The sequence below is a fragment of the Sinohyriopsis cumingii genome, chromosome 19, assembly GCF_028554795.1.
Source record: "Sinohyriopsis cumingii isolate HCF-2022 chromosome 19, ASM2855479v2, whole genome shotgun sequence".
NCBI lineage: Eukaryota > Metazoa > Mollusca > Bivalvia > Unionida > Unionidae > Sinohyriopsis > Sinohyriopsis cumingii.
In genome coordinates this window covers 61,117,044-61,138,108 of record NC_142979.1, presented here as the reverse complement: position 1 = coordinate 61,138,108, position 21,065 = coordinate 61,117,044, and the positions used below count along the sequence as shown (strand labels likewise).

The 21,065-nt window shown below is 36.2% G+C and overlaps 1 protein-coding gene across 3 annotated transcripts in view; it reads left to right on the top strand.

Moving 5' to 3' along the window:
• The window catches only part of LOC149775806 (nitric oxide synthase, salivary gland-like), a 180,725-nt gene that overhangs the window by 44,670 nt on the left and 114,990 nt on the right, over positions 1 to 21,065 (top strand). For all 3 annotated transcript variants that reach the window (XM_089944272.1, XM_089944274.1, XM_089944271.1), the window contains exon 2: positions 19,288 to 20,660. In XM_089944272.1, coding sequence (XP_089800398.1) covers positions 19,491 to 20,660 — 1,170 coding nt within the window. In that variant the 5' untranslated portion in view covers positions 19,288 to 19,490. The remainder of the gene's footprint in view (positions 1 to 19,287; positions 20,661 to 21,065) is intronic.

The window sequence follows — 21,065 nt, the reverse complement described above, 5'->3', positions numbered from 1 at the left end:
ACAGGTTTTGAGTATATTTACATTTCAATGACGTGACCCCTTGCGTAAAGTACTTTTTTTAATTTTCTGATTTTCATTTCTGGTTAAGGATTCGCTCCAACAGCATGATAAAGTTTAGACGAAATTCGTAGAGTGGACTTCAAGATACTGGGTGCTAAATAAATGGTGGCTATACAGTTATATAAAGAAAACCCGTAAGGAGATTAAATGTTACGTCAACATATGGACCCTAAACATACCCTTATAAAATTATTTTGACATGGACCCTTCTTTGGGTACTTTCGACCCCCAGAAGTATTTACGAAATTTCGTTGAGAGGAATCGAAGGAATAGTCTAAGTGGGCGGCTAGCCACAAGTGCCCTGAAACAGAACAAATTTAATTTTGCATTTTCAATCGGGAATAAGGATTACATAAGTAAACCAACTTGATTGCACAGCAATCACTTAGTCTCCGTACACGCATTAAGTCGCGTAATCAGTTTATCGATAATGTCAGCGTCTTGGCAAATACTTTTTAAAATATTAAAAAAATGTTGTGTTTGGTAGCTTAGTCTCTGTTTACTATCATTCGTGTATAGGACTAGTATTCTGAAATACCATGTGGGTGAATTAAGCCAGACACTCTATCGCGGGTAGTTCAGTTTCCTAAATACTGCTGAAACACCCGTAAAAAAGGTACTACTTTTCTTACTGAACTGTATGTGCCAAGTTTTTGGAGTATGTATTGTACGTACGAAGCAAGCCATACATATGTAATTCAATAGAATTTCAGGTTGATTCGTTCTTTGCACAGACCTTCAAATTTGTATCCAATTAAAAAAATTGAGAAGTGAAAAAATTCATTTGGATTGATTTTATCAATGGCAAACATAGCCAAAATGGTTTCATGCAATATCTCACTCGAGTTTTCTTTGGAAATACACTATAATAAAAGTCAGAAAAAATCTAAAATTGTTTTGATGACATCACAATGCCCAACGCGGTGCAGTAGCTAGCATGCCGGATTCACAATGAGTAGGTTGTGGAATTGAATCCAGCAAACCAGCGTGGCTGCCATGGTATGCCATTATACAAGGCTCTTTGCATCGGCACTAAATGGTCATTCGTGTACTTGTGTGCACTAAAGTACCAAACAATCAATAATATATTATTTAAAAGTATTGAAGAATAAACAAATTATTGAATGAGTATTGGCTAATGTCTTGAGTGGACACTTTTCTGTACAAAGTAGACAAGTCGGTTCGTTGCTTTAGTTATGTGTCACACCCGCATATCACCTTCTGTACTTAGATGATGATGATGATGATGATGTTTATTATTATTATTATTATTAAATAAATAAATAAATCAATTAATAAGTACTATTAGATTTCGAAAAATTAATAACTTCAGTAATTGGTATGAAGTCGACAGAAAACCGAAAGATGGCATTTCGCAGGTCTGTGAAATTTGAATGTATTGGTACATGCATTTCTCTCAACCGTAGGACTATGAAATTTCATGGCAGTGGAACACGTCTATCGATTGCAGGACTATGAAATTTGAATGTATTGGTACATGCAATTCCCTCAACCGTAGGACTATGAAATTTCATGGCATTGGAACACGTCTCTCGACTGCAGGACTATGAAATTTGAATGTATTGCAACATGCGAGTCTCTCCATCTCATTACTATGAAATTTAAATGGACAGTATTATATTCAGTGTTTTCATACTAAACTTTATAGTTCTTTTCAGGTCTGATCCATTATTTTCAGAAACAGGCGAGTTAATTATTTGTCAATAGGGGTCTTATGCTGTAAGCAGCATGTTAAAGAAAATGCACGTGCGTGACATAAAAATTGATGTTTACAGAACTAATTGCAATATGAATAAAATACATTAAGAAATGACAGCGTATTTTGTTGTTAGAACGTTTGAACAACTTAAGCTGCAACACATATATGTATGTTCTAAAGCAGTCTTGATTTATCATGTATGTGTTGAACTCCTATCCACAGTTTCATCCAGACAATTCCATGTTTTGTTGACATATTTGTTTGCCTGAACCTGTACGTGTCATTAGATCTTTGTAGAGTTATAATGTGTTCGATTCTCACATTTTACTCGCTATCTCGTTCCTTCTCGTTCTAATACAAGATACGATATTATTATTAGATGACCTGAAGAATTCAGCTGTGTTTTTGGTCAAAGTATGATTTCAGTATAGGTTATGTAATCAATAATTCCTTTCTACCAGATAACTTGCAAACGATTTTCTACCCACTTAACCAGAATGCGGAGAAACTAGCAGTCGATCATATTTATAGTTCCACAACAACCTTTCTCTACAATGATAATGTGGTACAAATCAGGACCACAAAATACTAAGATAAATACTGACTCAAAAATTTTATTAAATTGCCAAAGAAAAATTAAGCGAATTTTTTTCAATGTCAGCCGATGACGTCATATATAGTAAGGGTCTATAGTTCACTGGCACGTGATGAACTATAACGAAAGAAAGAAAATAAAACAATTTCAGCCACGATTGATAATCATCGTTATTTTGTACAGCACTTTTGTTTTTACGAACTTAACATGCAATAATACGATACTAAAAGACGAAATTAAAAGAGTGTGTCATAAATCTTGGTCCGTTCATAGAGATAAGAAACTCGTTACCCAAGTTATAACCATTTGGAGGCAAACATCGCCATATGCTCCCAGTAGAAAAATTATTGCACGGAAGTAATAACAGCTTTCACTTAAGTGCCGCTGATCAACAATTAAATATCACATTGATTAATAATACCTTTATTAGTTGACTTTAACAATATTTGTACTAATCCATCCTGTCGTGTATGATTATACTAATCGGGATATCTAATTCAGACATATCTATAACGATTACTTTTGAAGCACGCCGCATAACCAACTACGGACAAGTATCTTTGAACGCTGGAGGCATCACACTTCTAAATTTTAATTCTTTCTCTTTTGTATGCACCACCACAAGCATGCGGCAGGTTTTGGTTTTGTTGGTTTTAACGGCATCTTAAACACATTATTTATCATGCAGAGGTAATGGGAGCAAAGTACCTCAAGGAAACACATGTAATTACGAATCCGAGATCTTCCAGCTGAGATAGTGCGAGTCGAATGCTGTTACCCTTGCATTTATGTTCATATGTTTAGTTTTCTGCCAAAACAGATGTCAGTTTTTAGACATTGTAATGGGGTATATGTGCTCGGTGATAGTGTGTGTGCGCGCGCTTGTGTGTGTGAGAGAGAGAGAGAGACAGACAGACAAACAGAGAGTGAGTGAGAGTGTGTGAGACACAGACAAACACAGAGCCAGAGAGAGCACTGTAAACATATGCGTCACGTTGAAGAGGGGTCATTGTTTACCCATCTCTCACATGAATAAGTAGTTCAGATGCTGCTAAAACTTAAATATTATTTATCCCATGCGAAGAGACCCAATGATGATTTGACTTGTTCAGTAAATTTACTCTGCGAATAGACCCAATAATGAATTGACTGTCGTTCAGTAACTTAACCATGCTAACGGAAACTAGACGTTACACATTTTGTATCAACACCATTTGCGACTGAGATAATGATAGTAATTAAGAATGATTTATTCCAGTTTTACCAGGAATCAAAGCAGACAAACAAGAGGTACTGAAGCTTTAGGAGAGTACAGTAGTATGATTTTTCTTTGCGGATAGGAAAAGGATACGTGTATCTTGTTTAGTTGTCGTTGTTGTTATGAGGTTTAACGCTATTTTTCACCACAGGATAGGCTATACATGGCGGCCTTTATACCTGGTGGAGGAAGAACCTGGGAAAACCCTTGAAAAAACCACCGACCCACTAGAAGCTATCTTGTTTAGTCAAACTTGCTTCAGATTTTGTAAATTAAATGACATAACATATACGTAATTGTTCTCACACATTCAAAAAAGATGTTATCATTGTAACACTTGGTTCGAAGAGGAAAGAAACTAAATTTATCTCACAAATATGTATAATTTCAGACATCACAGACTCTGTAATAATTGTTTGAGAGAGAGAGAGAGGGAGAGAGAGAGAGAGAGAGAGGACATTATGTTTCTTACTCGGAGACTAAGCGACTGGCTGCAATGCAATTGTTCATACTTATTACGTGTAATATTATAAAACCAGTCGGACTCAATCTTTTATTTTGAAACATATTAAGATATATCTACGTACATAATAACCATAATCGTCAGAGATCTATACGTATTATCTGGAAGCCAAAACATTTTCCCTTTAACCGGAAAAACTACAGACATTCATTTGAATGGTTTGAGCAAGTAATTACATTCTGTACCTTCACGTCCCTTCAAAACTCCAAATTCAGAATGAATGTGTTATATATATATATATATATATATATATATATATATATATATATATATATATATATATATATATATATATATATATATATATGTGTGTGTGTGTGTGTGTGTGTGTGTGTGTGTGTACGTGATGACATTGATACAATGATACGGATACAGTGTACTATTGTGTACGTATCTCAACTGACATAATGGCTGTCTCTGTCTATGGTACGGGATTAAAGATGCAGTACAAAAGTAATATCATTTATGTGTTGACACTGATGCTTTTGTACCATTGTTGACGTATTTCTTCTGATAGAATGGCTGCTCATGTTTATAGCGCGGAATTAATATACATGTCGTTACAAGTCTGTCAAATCAGTGCTGTCAAAGAAACATCCGCTGTGGCAATGCAGACGCCATAGAAACTTAAATTAACTTACGCAAAAAAGATCGCTATTTCCAGTTGGTGAAAGTTTTGGAATAATTCTGATCGTATCATTCCCCTCTTTAAGATTCTCCTGAGGTATAATCACGGCATTTCTCAAAATTATTTTTGAAGAAAAAAAACATGTCAATTAATGCTTACGCGTTATTTGCGATTCAGTTTTGACCTTAATCAAAATTTTCACCTAGGAAGGGTTTTATTTACATCATAGTCATGAAACTTCTGGATGAAAACGCGGAATGTCCCGAATCAAAACAGCGATTTATGATTGGTTGAATGGTAGCAATGGCGTAACATTCTTTTAAGGATTGGGCAAAACAAGTATAAATGACACTCATTTTAGGATATAAATGTTTAGCTGCTTAAATGTGGAATGGCAAAGGCGATATTTTGATGAAAAGTGTACTTACAATTGTGATCAATGAAGAACTGCTACGTAAACTACGGCAAGGAAATAATTCTCTACAATTAAATGGGCAATCGAATTGAATTTGTTTTCAAAATTGATTGCAAATTAAGTTGTGAACATCTGAACCAAAATCTGAAATTAGAGAATCATTGGCCTACACTTCATAGACGAAGATTTCATTTCATTTATTGCTGTCAACATTTATTGAAAAAAACAAAAATCAGACTTTTCAAATCTTTAAGATACTGCATACGTCGATCTTAATTTTCTTTAGGTACTTGCCTCTGTAAATGATAATATGGTTACGAAAATAGGATACTGGATTTATAGTTTCAAGGATGTTTTCTTATGTGAGAACCCAAAAATGAGAGAGATAGAGAGGGGGGAGGGAGAGGGAGAGAGAGAAAGATGGTGCAAAATTTGCAAGGAAATTTTGGTGCTTTCTTTCTGTAATTATTGTTGCATTCCTTCCTCACAACGTGTGTCATTCATTACATTTTCCACACAAACAGCTATATTGGGATTTCTGCTTTTGGATTCGATTGTCACAATGAATTGCATCAAGACTAACATACGAAGTCTCAGTTTTCACGATGTTTATATTAAAACCTTTTTCTATTGGGTACGCATAAATCTATCAACATTTTTCTTGGGTACGCATAAATCTATGGACCTTTTTTTTATTCGGTACGCATAAATCTACCGGCTCGCACGATATGCAATGGTTATCACTGTGCGTTTTGCACGAACGTATGCTGGATTTTACTGCTTTTCATTTGTTATGGGTATTTGAAATGGAATAATTGGCAGTTTAGCTTTATTTGTCTTATTTTATGTTATATTTAACGTAAAGAAACATTGGCAATAGGCCAGGCTTCAACTAAAACCGTAACTTGTTTACATGCTAAATAAAACTGACTTTCAGTCTTTCTATGTTGAATCTGAACACTATCTGTAAATGTTATTGCCAACTATTACAGGAATATTACATCGCAGAATATCAACTTAAGTGTTTCCAGATGTGTTTATGCTGGATAAAGTGAACCCTTTCTTTAGGAATGTACAAAAAATGTTCATTGTGATAGGAACGAATAAGAAAATAATGCTGGTTTCAACGTACACATGTGTGTTAATGATCACCTAATCAAACTGTGTACGGTTGTATTCTTTGCGCAAACCAATTTATTTTCATTGCCCAACAAAACCAACACGTCTCAAGGCAAAATTTCTTACGGCGTGCACACCCTAAAGAAAACAAAATAATATGTGTCATTGAAGCACGGCAGAATAAAGACATATGTTCTACTGTTGTTCAAGTAATCCACCTGGGATTCATGCATTTATTACCTTACGTGGATCAGGTCTTGCGCGCAAGTTTGCTTACTTGAGAAGCAATGTAGATCATCCACATAGAACTCGACATTCCTTACCTCTGTTCATTTGTGGGTAACTGTGTTATGATTTTATTTTTTCCTGTCGTGTATTGGTCGTTATACTATCGCAGATATAATTGTATCGGTGACACGTTGGCAGGGTCAGTGTAAGGTAACTTCAGAGGCGGCGTTAGGAGTACGAGGGCCTAGGGCCGACCATGACCGCGTGGGGCCAGAGTATAGGTATCCCGATTGGTATGCTACTGCAAACACTTATTATGTCTAGACTAGGTCAACCTTCGCGATTTGGCGCACGAATTTAGTTTTTTCATTATTATTTTTTTTTAAATCCTGTTTGTGGACAACGACGGTGTTTCAAGAAGCAGACTGAACTAAGGTGCTATGATATCTATAGTCTATCCGTGAACCTGGACAGGAATGACCATAGGCTAGAGATAGACTGGACATCGCCCGCCTAGCCTAACGGCTCCCGCGCAACCCTGCAAAATGTTTAAAAACTGAGATCCAAGTTATCGGACAGCCGTTGTCCGCTAGTGGCGTTGAGAAAATGGCTGCATCTGTCTGCATCTGTGCTGCAACCTGTTAATTGCGTTACGAAGTTGACTAAGTTGACTTCGCAACTTTGCGTGCGTCAGTGGCGTCGCTAGGGGGGTGCGGGGGGTGCGGACCGCACCGGGTGACACCATCTCAGAGGGGTGACACCAAAATGAAAAATTGCAAATTTTACAGAGCACACACTGCTCGGTCTAGTCGGATTTCATAAGCGGATAACCGATCATAGTTAAATACATGACTAGCAGGCACAGCAGTGGCGTCGCTAGGGGGATGCGGGGGTGCGGACTGCACCAGGTGACACCATCAGAGGGGGTGACACCAAAATGACATTACTAAGGATTCTGTATGGTCTGTTACGGAAGGAGGACCATGGGGGTGACACCATGAGCTACCGCACTGGGTGACACCAACCCGAGTGACGCCACTGCATTACGTGCGGCCTGTATCAGCGTTTCCAATTTTCTGAATAATAAAGCTTGACAAACTCATAAGGACGACCTTAGGCCTGAAGCGCGGGGGCCCCTCAAGAGCGGGGCCTGTGGCGATCGCCCCACTTGCCACCCCCCAAACGCCGTTCATGGGTAACTTTGACAGATTATAGCTACTCATATATCAGAAAATCTGAAAATAGAATAGTTAATACCATTACAACAGTATGTTTGAAAATAATTGTGAACAAAGCTTCAAATGTAATTTTCTGTTGCAGTACGTTAGTGGGAAAGTCGTTATCTCAGGTGTAAAGCCATTATGTCGGTGGTAAAGTCATTATGTCAGTGGGAAAGTCATTATGTCAGTGGTAAAGTCATTATGTCAGAATGATGTTAAGGTTCCCAAACGTATAATCAAACTGCTCGCTAAATGGCACTCACACTACTCTCAAATTTCATGTTCACCAAAGGCTGAATTCTGGAACATCATTTGCATAAACGCGTGTCCTTTCTATGCTATTTTTCAATGACATCGTAACAACAAAAAGTAAATATAGCCAGTCTTGATCTTACTGGTCTTGAAGTGATTTTATAACTTATATATTTGATAAATACTATTTGTACTACTACTACTACTACTACTACTAATAATAATAATAATAATAATAACTAAACGAGGGAAGGCCTTTGTAAAATTGATCATCAGACAGAGATCACAGCTTGGCAACAAAACCGTTAAAATTGATGCCATCAATTCCTCTATCAAATATAGCCTATATTATTTAAGAAAGAATCATAACAGTAAAACTGTAAATGATTTGTCATGCTTAGATAAATTCAACAATGTTTGACAGAAGACATTTCGGTATCAAAACTTTTCAAAATTTCTTCAAATGGTGCATATCCACCGTCGTTAATAATATTTTTTTTTCTAAATTTAAAAAAGGACAAAACAGACAAACTTAAAACGATATTTGAAATTTAAAATATATAATAAAAACAAAAACAAATAGATTATGCATAGTCAAGTATGACCGTCGTGGCTACTAATGATACAAATGGTACCGATCCATCGTGAAGTATGACCGTCGTGGCTACTAAAAATACAAATGGTGCAGATCCCTCGTCATTTAGGGTCATCGTGGCTACTAATAATACAAATGGTACCGATCTATAGTCAACTATGACCGTCGTGGCTACTAATATTACAAATAGTGCCAATCCATAGTCAAGTTTGACCGTTGTGGATACTAATAATAAATGGTGCAAATCCATCGTGAAGTATGACCGTCGTGGCTACTAAAAATACAAATGCTGCAGATCCATCGTCATTTAGGGCCATCGTGGCTACTAATAATACAAAAGGTACCAATCCATAGTTAACTATGACCGTCTTGGCTACTAATAATACAAAGGTTCCGATCGATCGTCAAGTAGGGCCGTCGTGGCTACTAATTATACAAATGGTGCCAATCCATAGTCAAGTATGACCGTCGTGGCTACTAATAATACAAATGGTGCCGATCCATCGTCATTTAGGGCCATCGTGGCTACTAATAGTACAAATGGTACCGATCCATCGTCATTTAGGGCCATCGTGGCTACTAATAATAAAATGGTGCAGAGCCATCGTCAAGTATGACCGTCGTGGCTACTAATAATAATAAAAACTTACAACGATTCCTTCACAAAAGCACTCAATAAACTTTGACCATATTTGACAAAAATCAACCAGGCATCAAATCCTTTTAGATTTTATCAACAGGTACTGATCTACTGTCAAATAAGACAGACATTACTAATAAAGTTAACGTAACGCTTAAAAAGATTCTCTACAAAAATCACTAAATAGATCTTTTAAATGAACTTCTTTGCGGATCGCATTAATATAAAATAAATCTTCAAAACGATCTTCATTAATTCAAATTAATACAAATTAAAACTTTTGAATGACCTTATTGCGATTGAAATTTATATAAATGATGTATTTACTCGTTCAAATGCAGCTGCCCTGAATAAACGTAAAGAATTAAAAAAAAAGAACTTGACTTTTCAAACATAATTAGACCAAATATGACAGAAAGCATTCTACAAACCCCGAATACTTGGCCCAACCACTCTTGCGTCCTGCTATTAGGGCGATGTCGGACAGATTCATAAACTCAGACCCACTTCGGTCTCTTGTTAGATTTTCCTTTCCTTGTGTACATGAATATTAACATTTCTGATGTTGTCTTTCTCTATCGTATTTTCGAGCCGTAATTTTTTTTTTTCTTCTTCTTTTCTATTTTTTGTAGCCAGTTTGTATTTTATTTTATTCATTTCACACAGTAATCCCCCTTGTAGCTCGAAATCGGGTATTACATCATAAACAGTACCAAACGATCATTATTTATTTTATTTCTAACAAAGCAAATAAAACGAGCTTCTTATTCGTCAATACTGGTTTTCCACCTTACCGGCATGAGTCAATAATCGACTCCTAGGTCAAACCCATGCCCAGCTCTAATTACAGGTGTCATGGAGACGATGAGCTAAATTAATTTATAACAAATCGCCCCTCCTCCACTCAGAACATCGTAATAACATGGCTTTATAGACGTCATATATCAAAGAACCGAATCTTAGGTACTTAAAAGCTTCGCATTCCTTGCTGTGGCACTGTTTGACCATCATTTACTCGCACAGAAAAACAAAGACCGTTAGTTCTACCTCTTTAGAAATACATAATAGAATGGATGTACATTTTTGAGTGAACGTTAATTCATTCAGAAATCATTGAATCATATTCGTTCAGATTCCATCATCATGGATTCATTTTATAAATCAGACATTTAACATTTTGCTACTGTGGCGGTGTGAAGAATTTGTTATGGACAATATCACGTATGGATTACATTTAAATGGTTTGTATCCTATATGTTCTTCATGCATTTTATTTCCTTATTCTATGTACCAAAGTAATATTCAATTCCTTTCAAGCAGATTTTTCAGATTGCTAATTTTCTTTAAAATAATTTTATTAATCTGCCGCATGTTATTGCGACTTTTATAGTTGTTAACTTGCTTAATTGTATTGCTACATATTTACAAACATGTTCAAAGAATGATTCAAACACAATAATGTTGAATGTTTATGAAACTCATGGCGTTGGTATGATTTTCACCAAAGGTATAGGTAAACAGAAACTTTTGTCATTAATGTGATTTTCACCAAAGGTGTAGGTAAACAGAAACTCTTGTCATTAATGTGATTTTCACCAAAGGTATAGGTAAACAGAAACTCTTGTTATTAATTTGATTTTCACCAACGGTGTAGGTAAACAGAAACTTTTGTCATTAATGTGATTTTCACCAAAGGTATAGGTAAACAGAAACTCTTGTCATTAATGTGATTTTCACCAAAGGTATAGGTAAACAGAAACTTTTGTCATTAATGTGATTTTCACCAAAGGCCATGTTCATAAAGGTCAATAAAAGGTTAGAAAGGACTATGACGGAAAAGGCCCGGTTTTAAAAGGACCGCTTTAAAAGATTCGGTAATAATAATAAAAATAATAATAATAATAATAATTTTAATAATAATAATAATAATAATAATTTCAAAATGTATACGTCCATGCTTTTATATAAGCCTCTAATCACTTTTCTTTTTTAAACTGTAACCTGCAATTTAAATTGAGTCTTTTCAAAGCCGTATCAGCAATCGGTAGTCCAAGTCATATGCCCTGCCTTTTTTCCAACGCTTCCATGTAATGTTTTCTTTCTCACATTATTGACAACTTTTCTGTGATACCTGTATCTATTCACTTCTTAGTCACTGGCATTCTTTATATACATATATTGCTAAATCATTAAGAAGCAAAGCATGAAGCACTGGTCAGTGAGGATTAAGACCACGCCTCCAGTAAACTAACGACTGCAAACAGCAGATTTGACCTATTACCTATACCTATTACCTATTAAAGAATCCGCGATCACAATTTAGCTTTCACACTTCCGTTACATGTTTTCTGTCTCAGATATATTTATTATGTCAGGAAACTTTGATAATCACAATTTAGTCTCTCCAGTCACAACTCTTTCCCATGCCACCCTTCTCAGCAGAGGATGGTGTATCTTGTGATGTGATGTGATGTGATTTGGATTTTTAACGTAGCTTTAACAATTTTTCAGTCATATCGCTACGATGTCTGCAGTGTGGCAGTTTATAGTGATGTCTAGCACTGGGGCATCATGCCGCAGACATGTAGCATGATGTCCCATCTAGTCACATCATCCTGACACCGGGCCGACCAGTCCTAACACTAACCTCTTAATGCTGAGCGCCAAGCGAGGCAGCTGTTAGTACCGTTTTTGTAAGTCTTTGGTATGACTCGGCCGGGGATCGAACCCACGACCTCCCGCATCCGAGGCGGACGCTCTAACCACTAGGCCACCGAAGCGGTCCATGGTGTATCTTAAGATTTTCACAGTTTTTGTACCAATTACTGAGACACTCCTGACTGAACTAGTCCTACCCCAGGCTATTATAGATAAACGTCTTATATCAGATATCGATTTGAAACAAGTTTTTTCATTATATCGTTTTAAATTTTATTCAAACCAGGTTTTTCTTATTCTAATAACAGGAAATTGATTCTAGTAAGCAGCAAAAACATAACCAATTTTCTCAATTTGACTCTGTTCTCTTTAAATTTATGTAAATAATGCGGCTGATTCTTAAAAACCAGTTAACACGACACTCAGTCTGATGTGTGTGTGTGTGTGTGTGTGTGTGTAAGAGAGAGAGAGAGAGAGAAGAGAGAGAACGAGTTTTATACAATATTTGGAACATGTCACTTACCGTGTGACTTCTTATTTGTTATCTGCGAAAGACAATATTAGCTATGGATCGCATGTTAGAAATTATGTATGTCAAGTTTGTATGAGAATTCCACTTCCGTTTCCGTTTTCTGCTCGTAACCACCAACACCGTTTTGAAATCCTTCTCATTGTGTGCCTTCTTTTGTTGACGATTCTATAACCTTTCTCTTAGAAAATTCCTTTTGTGTCCTTGACATTGATGTAGTTCTGTTTATTAAAAAAATGAGCTCTTACCAGGATCCCTTATCTCGCCTACTGTATCCTCGGTATCAATGAAATCTTTGAGATGTAAATTTTTCTCACTTTTGAGAAGTGACCTATCCTGAACCATCGGAATTCGTATGTTATGTTGTGCAGTGTCTTTGCATGAATCCGTTCTTCTTTCCATATTTTGCTGATTAAAAATGTCGCGAATATTTCATTGTTCAGCTTCTTTCTACTGGTATTTTACTCAGTGACATTCTTCTCGACACGTATTTTCTTGTTTTAGAATATACTGTATTTTTGGACTGGGGGTGGGGATGGTTTCTTGCGTCTTCCCTGTTGACTTTTACTTCTACTTAACAACCCTTGTATCCATCAAGTCCGTCTTTAATAGTTTAAGTTGGTTCTATTTTTGGTTTCCTTTTCAGTATTCATATATATTTCACAATCACATGTAAGGATTTGATATTTATGTGTTATTTATTTTTATTAGTATACATGATAGTAGTAATTAGTAAGTAATTAATAATGCATATAGAAATGGGCCTTTTTTGGACTGGGCATTTTTCGACCGGGCCTTTAAAGCACTAGTCCGTTTTGGCCATGGACCTTTTCCGTAGAGGTACGTTTTGATCCTAAACTTGCAATGAAGACGAGAGCATCTATCTCCAATTCCCACACCTACAAGAAGGCTTTCCGTATTGCAAGTTTGAATTGATTTGTATTCGACAGTTCCAGTAAGCATCAGAAATGCTTCTCATGTCGTGTCAATCTAAAGTAACTTTACATCAAAACCATGTTCACAGGTTTCTGTCAACTGCATATTTATTTATTTAATTATTTATTTATTTATTTATTTATTTATTTATTCTTTGTCTCATCATCGATGGCTGAGAGTAAGGCAAGTGAAGGACATTTTGTGTTGTGCTATGTCTTATGTCGCTTTTGCAAAACACAAACACTGCATTTGTAAAACACGGACACTGCATTTGTAAAAGAAAAATTGGACGCATTAATGGAAACTTCTTACATGAATACGTAACGTTTAGATTCTTTCGCCTTGATGAGAATCACTTGGCCACAAGCAGAGAGAGAGAGAGAGAGAGAGAGAGAGAGGCATGTTAGGTCAAATCTAGTTAAGGTCAACATTTTATTTAGCTGAACAAGCAAGGTTGGTAACTTGCTATATAAATTTAAGTTTTCTGGAATATTAAAAGGAAGGGACAAACTTTATCTAGAAAAAGTGAACCTGATTTTAATTTGTTTAGTTTAAAATTCTTAAAAGAGGTCAGCCAACTGAAATAAAGTTGTTATTCAATGCTCTTCCTGTGTATAGAAATTAAATGAAACGAGGGCGTATCTGCAGCTAAGTTGTGTTCGTTGGCGTATACAAAGTAAGAAAAGAAAAGTGATATCAATTTTTTTTAAATAAATTCATTGAACGCAACACTGAACACAAACGATACTCACTTATACATTTTCATTCGTATTTGTGTTTTCTTCTTGCATATGACGCGGGACGCCTGAAAGCCTGAAAATAATTGTGATACTGGATTGCTATGGAGATGCCGTTTCGAAAATTTGGAAGAGGAATTTGTTATAAAAAAAAACTTCTAAGTGCATATCAGTTAACTTAATCTTTTCTTTTATTTCTTATGTTTTCATAAATATAACAGCAACGTATGATTTAACTGGATTAAGTTAGCAACTTGTATTAGCCAGTTAGATGTGAAAGACTAAGTACATTTTTATATTTCACGAGATGCTGACGAATGCAGTTATTATGCATTCCTAATATGATGTCATACCCGTAAACTGGACGGACCTAAAAGTCTCTCTACATATTTCCAAAAACGATAAAATAATTTTTACCCATTTTGCTGAAACATAATAAAACTATATTTTATTTCAACTTGAAAAAATAAAAAGCTGCCATGATCAAAAGTGTTTCAGTACAAGATTTGAAAGGCATATAAATACCGTGTACATGTTTCATATTTGTCTGAAACAAGACTTGGTATGTTAGAGAGAATTTGACTTCAGATCATGAAAAGCTAATAAAATGACCTTGCCAGATTTTCCTCGAATGTGTACAGAAAGATCGCTTCTTTATGTCCAGAACCACAAATATATTTTCTTACTTACATCGAAAAAGTATGTATGTATGTATGTATGTATGTATGTATGCATGCATGTGTGTGTGTTTGTGTGTCAGTGAGTGTATGCATGTGTGAATGTATGTATGTATCTTTGTATTTATGTGTGTGTCAGTGTGTGTATGTATGTGCGTGCACGCACGCACTAACGTACGTACGTAAGTACGTACGTACGCACGCACGCACGTACGTACATATATATGTATGTATCTATGTATGTATTTATGTGTGTCAATGTGTACATGTATGTGTGTGCACGCACGCACGCACGTACGTACGTACGTATGTATGTATGTATGTATGTATGTATGTATTTATGTGTGTGTCAATGTATGCATGTATGTGCGTGCACGCACGCACGCACGTACATACGTACGTACTTATGTATGTATGTATGTATGGAGTAAATGCATTATGTGTATGTGTGAGGGAGCTGCGCTGTCTCACTTGGAAGAGCGTTGGACTTGTAATTCAAGAGATCGATACCCACATAGGTCGGCTGTCCAAGTGTGTCCTTGGTTCCTTTTCCTCGGCCTGTTATAACCAATAATGTGTTAAAAGTGCCGTTAAAGCAAATACAAAAAAATGTATGCATGATTTCACGCATTTATGTATGTATTCATCTATGTATGTACACCTTTTACGCTGGCAATCCGGTGAGTACATATTTTCAAATCACTTTCCTACACCAACAGCGAGTATATGTAGTTGACACAGGGGCGTATTGGACTATAATTCCATCAGGTCAAATGCTTGATAATTTAACTGATACGGAGAGTAAATAACATTGAGTCATTCATTCAATGCGTGTGACGAATAAAACCTCAACAGTTCCATACCATCTACTTTTTCATACCGGAACCACGGAAGGTCGGTAGGTAGAGATTCGGACTAGCACTACAAATATCATGATACCCGCCAAATCATGATGGGTTGTTGCTTCGATGCGTTATTGGGAAAGCCTATAGTACTAATATTAGTACCCTTACTCGTACCTCGTGGACAGGGTACTAACATGAGCATATACGTCTTAATGGAGCAAGCCGGGTGTAATTCACACCCTGCGCTCTTTTAGCCTAATAATAACACTTTAAACACATTCCTTGCATATAAGGTGGCGCTATACAGTTTCGCATTTTCCATAGAGTTAAAGAAAAAGAATTTCCCCGGCTTTCCTCACTGGTTATACTGGCTATTTAAAAAAGACCTTGTATATCTAAGGTATAATTAAAAGAACCTTTAATTCCCTTTATTTTGGTGTATGATTGATGGGTGTACTATGGGTTATAGAGTATACAGCTTGGCCTTACTTCAAATGTGAACCTTTCAAAAAATGTGCTAGTTCTACTTGGTCTTTTTCACTTCCTGAACTTCTGAGGTAAATTGTAGAACAAAGAGCCGATAACTTTTTTTACATTTTATATATTTGGTAATTCATTCATTGCACTTACAGAAGCTGGTATTTTCTAGTCTGGCAAAATTCATTTTCCCTATTTTAATAGCTGCTATGTATAGTGTACTTTAGACTAATTCAGGCTGATTTTTTAACACAAGGGAGCAGCCATTTTAGTTAGCAGTGTGCTTAAATCATGTAAAATTTCCAAAAGTACAATATCCAAAGAAATATCATCCACATTACATTACTGTAGCATATAGGTCACTCTCTCTAAAGTACATATTAATTGGTGAGTAGTCCTCTTATTTAGCACCGGAAGTATCGAAAATCTTTGTAGAAATAGTTGTAAAATCTCGTTTACCTTTTATAGCCGTTTTTTTCGTTTAGATCGTCCGCCATGTTATTTCAAATAATGATTACTTCCATTCTCAGCCTCGTTTGTTTGTGTGCCATACAAGGACATTGACGCCTTATTTGGAAATGTAAACAAATCGTAGTAAAAATTTGGCGCCGTTTGGGTCAGAAATTCTGCGCATTAAAAGTAAATACGGGTTATCGGCAACTTTGAAATTCCACCAAGAAGCGATTATTCGCACTTGATTGATAGTAATATAGCGTGGAATATCAAAAATATAGTCTAGCAAGCCTTACGTAGAAAAAGGGTCACGGCGAGAGTCTCGCGTTATCTGTCATGGCGGACAGGATAAGGTTAGAGTAACCATGCCAATTTATTTTATCGTGTAAAGGCTTAATAAATTCAAAATAAGCCAAACTTCTTTCACAACATGATTATACCTATGTAGTTGATTTGTACACTTTGTTTTTCTGACTTTAGTGATGATTTTTGTTTGCTCCATTAAATGATATGGGATCAGTTCGTAGCCTCAACCACAACAACTCAAGTTGAGGCTACGACATCGTAGCTAGGAAGGTCTATAGCTCCTATTTCGTCGGCATGATATAACGATTAATCTTTTAATAGTGTCGTTAAAACCACAATAAAAAAATGATAATCCTTTTCTACACTTATGGTGCGACTACTAAATTTTTGATGCATTGTTATTAAATCAAACAATATGTAGCGATAACAACGCAACTAGAGGGCGCTTCAGTCGGGCGGAGTGCCACCATCTTACTATTTTTGTATAGAGAGGGTATCCCTCTTTACGGGGCTCCCATTCTTTTAACCTTGATTGGATAAATTCATGAATAGTGGGAACAATTTACGTGATAACCTGCGCAAAGGAAACCATTTGGTTTTTCATTTTAAACATACGTTATTGGTAAGAATTTGATACGGGTCAGAGAATATTTTCACGAAAAATCCACAAAACTTGTGGATCATGGAGAGTTTCACGCGGGAGAGGTTTTATTTATGTATCTAAATATAGAATGTGCCAAGAATAGTGTGGTACGTATCTTCGTTTCATGAGAATAAGGTTGTATTATAATATACCCTCCGTCTCATCTTTAACCGGAAATGTGTCAGTGCTCTCCCTTGAGCACCTGGTAGCGACAGCAACCACAGAGTCTGACGTTTTATCAGTAATGTACAACAAAATCTGTGACAACACGAAATCACATTATCAGTATAATAAATATACATACATTTATAGTACATTAAGGTGATTTATGTTAAGGTACTTTACTGACAGAACGTAGGAATCCTTCGGCAGCAACTATACACTCAATGAATATAAATATCTCTGCTACGGCTACCTGTAACCACCAGTTTGATTTTATTATTACTGCTGCAAAATAGTACAAAACCTGTTTGATACCTTTGGATATGAAATTAATGTAGTAGTAAAAAAAAAGATTAATACAAATTTACACGTGTATCTTCACAGATGAGATGTGATTGTTTTTTGTTTGAAGAATAAGACCACCACCCCACCCCCCACCCACCCCCACTCCCCGTAATAATTTAAAAGAAACCTTTGAGGTTTTCAAGGTTACTCATAGCTCAGGCTGTTGTAGCATCCATACCCCCTGCATAAATATCTTCATTTGTATGTGATTGTATCATTATATTATTTTACACTCTTTAAAAAATACGTTTATATTGTTATGACAGAAAATGCCATCACAATCCAACTATGCAATAAAGCAAATGCAAAATAAATAAATAAATAAAAAGTATATACTGTACTGTATTTGACTTTTTACAGGAAATATCAGAGAAAAATAAATATTTTGTTTAAACTTTCAGTCATAAAAACAATATTGTTTAGATGAATTAGTCTAAACAAATTCTAATACAGGTAGGCATTTAAAAGGAGTAAACACCTGGATTGTCTTGTTACACTGTCCTTATAGATTTCTTTTGAAAAGTAAGGAGGCAGATGTTACAAATCCCTTTTGTTTTTCACTTTCACATGAATAAAGCATGAATAAAAACAATCTTTACACATAATATGGCTTTTGGATTGGACATTCACTCATAATTATAAATTCAGAGTAATTTAAGCTGAAAATCCTGGATTGGCAGAAGCAAATTTCCCCAAAATTTTCTTTTATATACCACATACATTTGCAAATTATGCCTCAAGAACAGTCTGATTATATTCTCTAGTGACTGCGTCGTTAATTAAAAATTTTTTATATATACTGTACAAAAAATGCTCACTTTTTGAAGATTTCATTTTCTTTGCAGGAAATAAAATAAGTTTTTTGCACTTGCAATGAGCAAAAACCATGAAAAGGAGTATACTTTATCTGCTAATTTGTTAATTCTGATGCTTTGACTTTCTCAAAAATACTATATTTATTAACCTGAGATGAAATTTTAAATTTGGCCTGTTATCCCTACAATATGACTTATTTATTTTTAATAAGAAAGGAAGGAAAACAACGTAAGCTATGTGACAGATAGTCTTCATAGATCGTCAAAGACACGCGGTAAAGACTTTCATTGGCTAACGTGTTCATGAGAGTTTGAATTCAACCCACACGCCGCTCAGTGATCCTGGCTAACGGTCGACAGCTGTTATAATTGTTAGACTGAGCCGGAACAGCAGAAACATTTGTCGCATTTTTGTTCACACAATGTATGTCACTGACATTTTATATTTCAGATAATAACACAACACACGCTTGGCAAAACGGTTCCAGGAATCAAAGCTGTGAAAAACAGAAACAGTAGTTTCATTCGTGGTGTTACATATTCTAAGCATGTCGCCTCGATTGAATTTAGTTTAAATTCCACTGCAATCAGTTGCGCATTTGAAACAAATTTTAAGACAAAGTTTATTACAACGTGCATTGTACAATCAACGAAATGGAAAACAGCGCGTTATCGCCATGCATTATTCGGATAAAACTGATCAAGCAGTTACAACATGGACTGGGTTTTCTGGTGCGATGCCGCTCGAAAAGCTCGTGCGTTGTAGTTTCTGACTTGGTTAGCGGTAGCATGGCAGCGGAGAGTGGATTAGTGCATGTTGGGGACACAGTGGTCAAGGTGAATGACGTCAGCCTTGTGGACAAGACGTATGAAGAGGCGATCAGCATTATTAAATCCATCCCGGTCAACTCCCTGGTTGTTCTTTTGCTACGGTGTCCCGACGGTTACACGGCTCATCTGGAAACACGTTTTGGCGAGGACGGCCTGCCACGAACTGTACGAATTACAAAGCCGATCGACCAGCCGGAGACGTTCATCTCAAGAATTAAAAGAACCTTTTCTTCATCACCTAAATTTGTATCTTTCAAGAAACCAGAACCAAGGGAAAATAATGGTTTTGAGGTCGAGGCTAACTATGACAGTGTCAATATGTCGGGGATCGAGGCGCAGAAGAATTCCCATGGTCAAATAGAGGCTGATAATAATACTATTATTAGGACCCCACCTGCTAGTCCATTGGAATATAAAGGTATTCCATGTGTCGAGCAAGACGGCCCAAGAAAGGAATTGGCAGGTAAAGGAACTGACTTTAGCACAGACAAGAGCTTTGAAAGCAATTACACACAAAACGCATCTCAGATAGATGACGATACAAGCATAGAGTCCCAGGAGAACTTGGCTCCTGTTTACAACTGCAATGTCAATGCTCAGTTGAACAAACCAATCAAAATCCATGTAACTAGTGAACATGAGGATACGGAGGCATCGGATAAGAAAATGTATATTTTGTGTGAACGTCCTGTGAAAAATGATGTCGATGTACAAGATGACCATGGAAGTCCTGATGCATATAATGTGGAGTCCAAGAATGTGCACAGAGACGTAGATGGGGAAGAATTTCTTACTAATGGATACAAACACGATACTAATTACAATGGCAAAAGCAAAATGTCAGAGTCAGGCGAGGAATATCGTCAAATGGTGTCAAAAGACAGGGGAGGATCGTGCAGTTGGGTTAATTCTCCCAAGAAGTCCTTGAAGTTAACAAATGTTGGCAATCAAAGACCGGTGTATACGGACAGCCTATATATGAAAGCATTAGAGGTAATCTCTCTCTCTCTCTCTCTCTCTCTCGTTTATACGGTATATACATCACTAGTTTCTTACAATCGAGCCAAATCATGTACTATTAGTACAAACCATGTCAAATGACAAAAACGAAAGTTGTGCTATTTCGAGCTTACAAGTACAGTGGATTCAGCATAATACTAGCAGCTCATTGTAAAGCATTGTAACGAATATCTAGCTGTATATCTATCTATCTATCTTTCTATCTATCTATCTATCTATCTATCTATCCATCTATCTATATATCTATCTATCTGTCCGTCCGTCCATCCATTCATCCATCCCTCACTCCCTCCATCCATCTATCTACCTACCTACCTGTCTGTTTTTATGTCTATTTACATGTATAAATCATCTGTATTTATTGTCTGATTAGGTTGC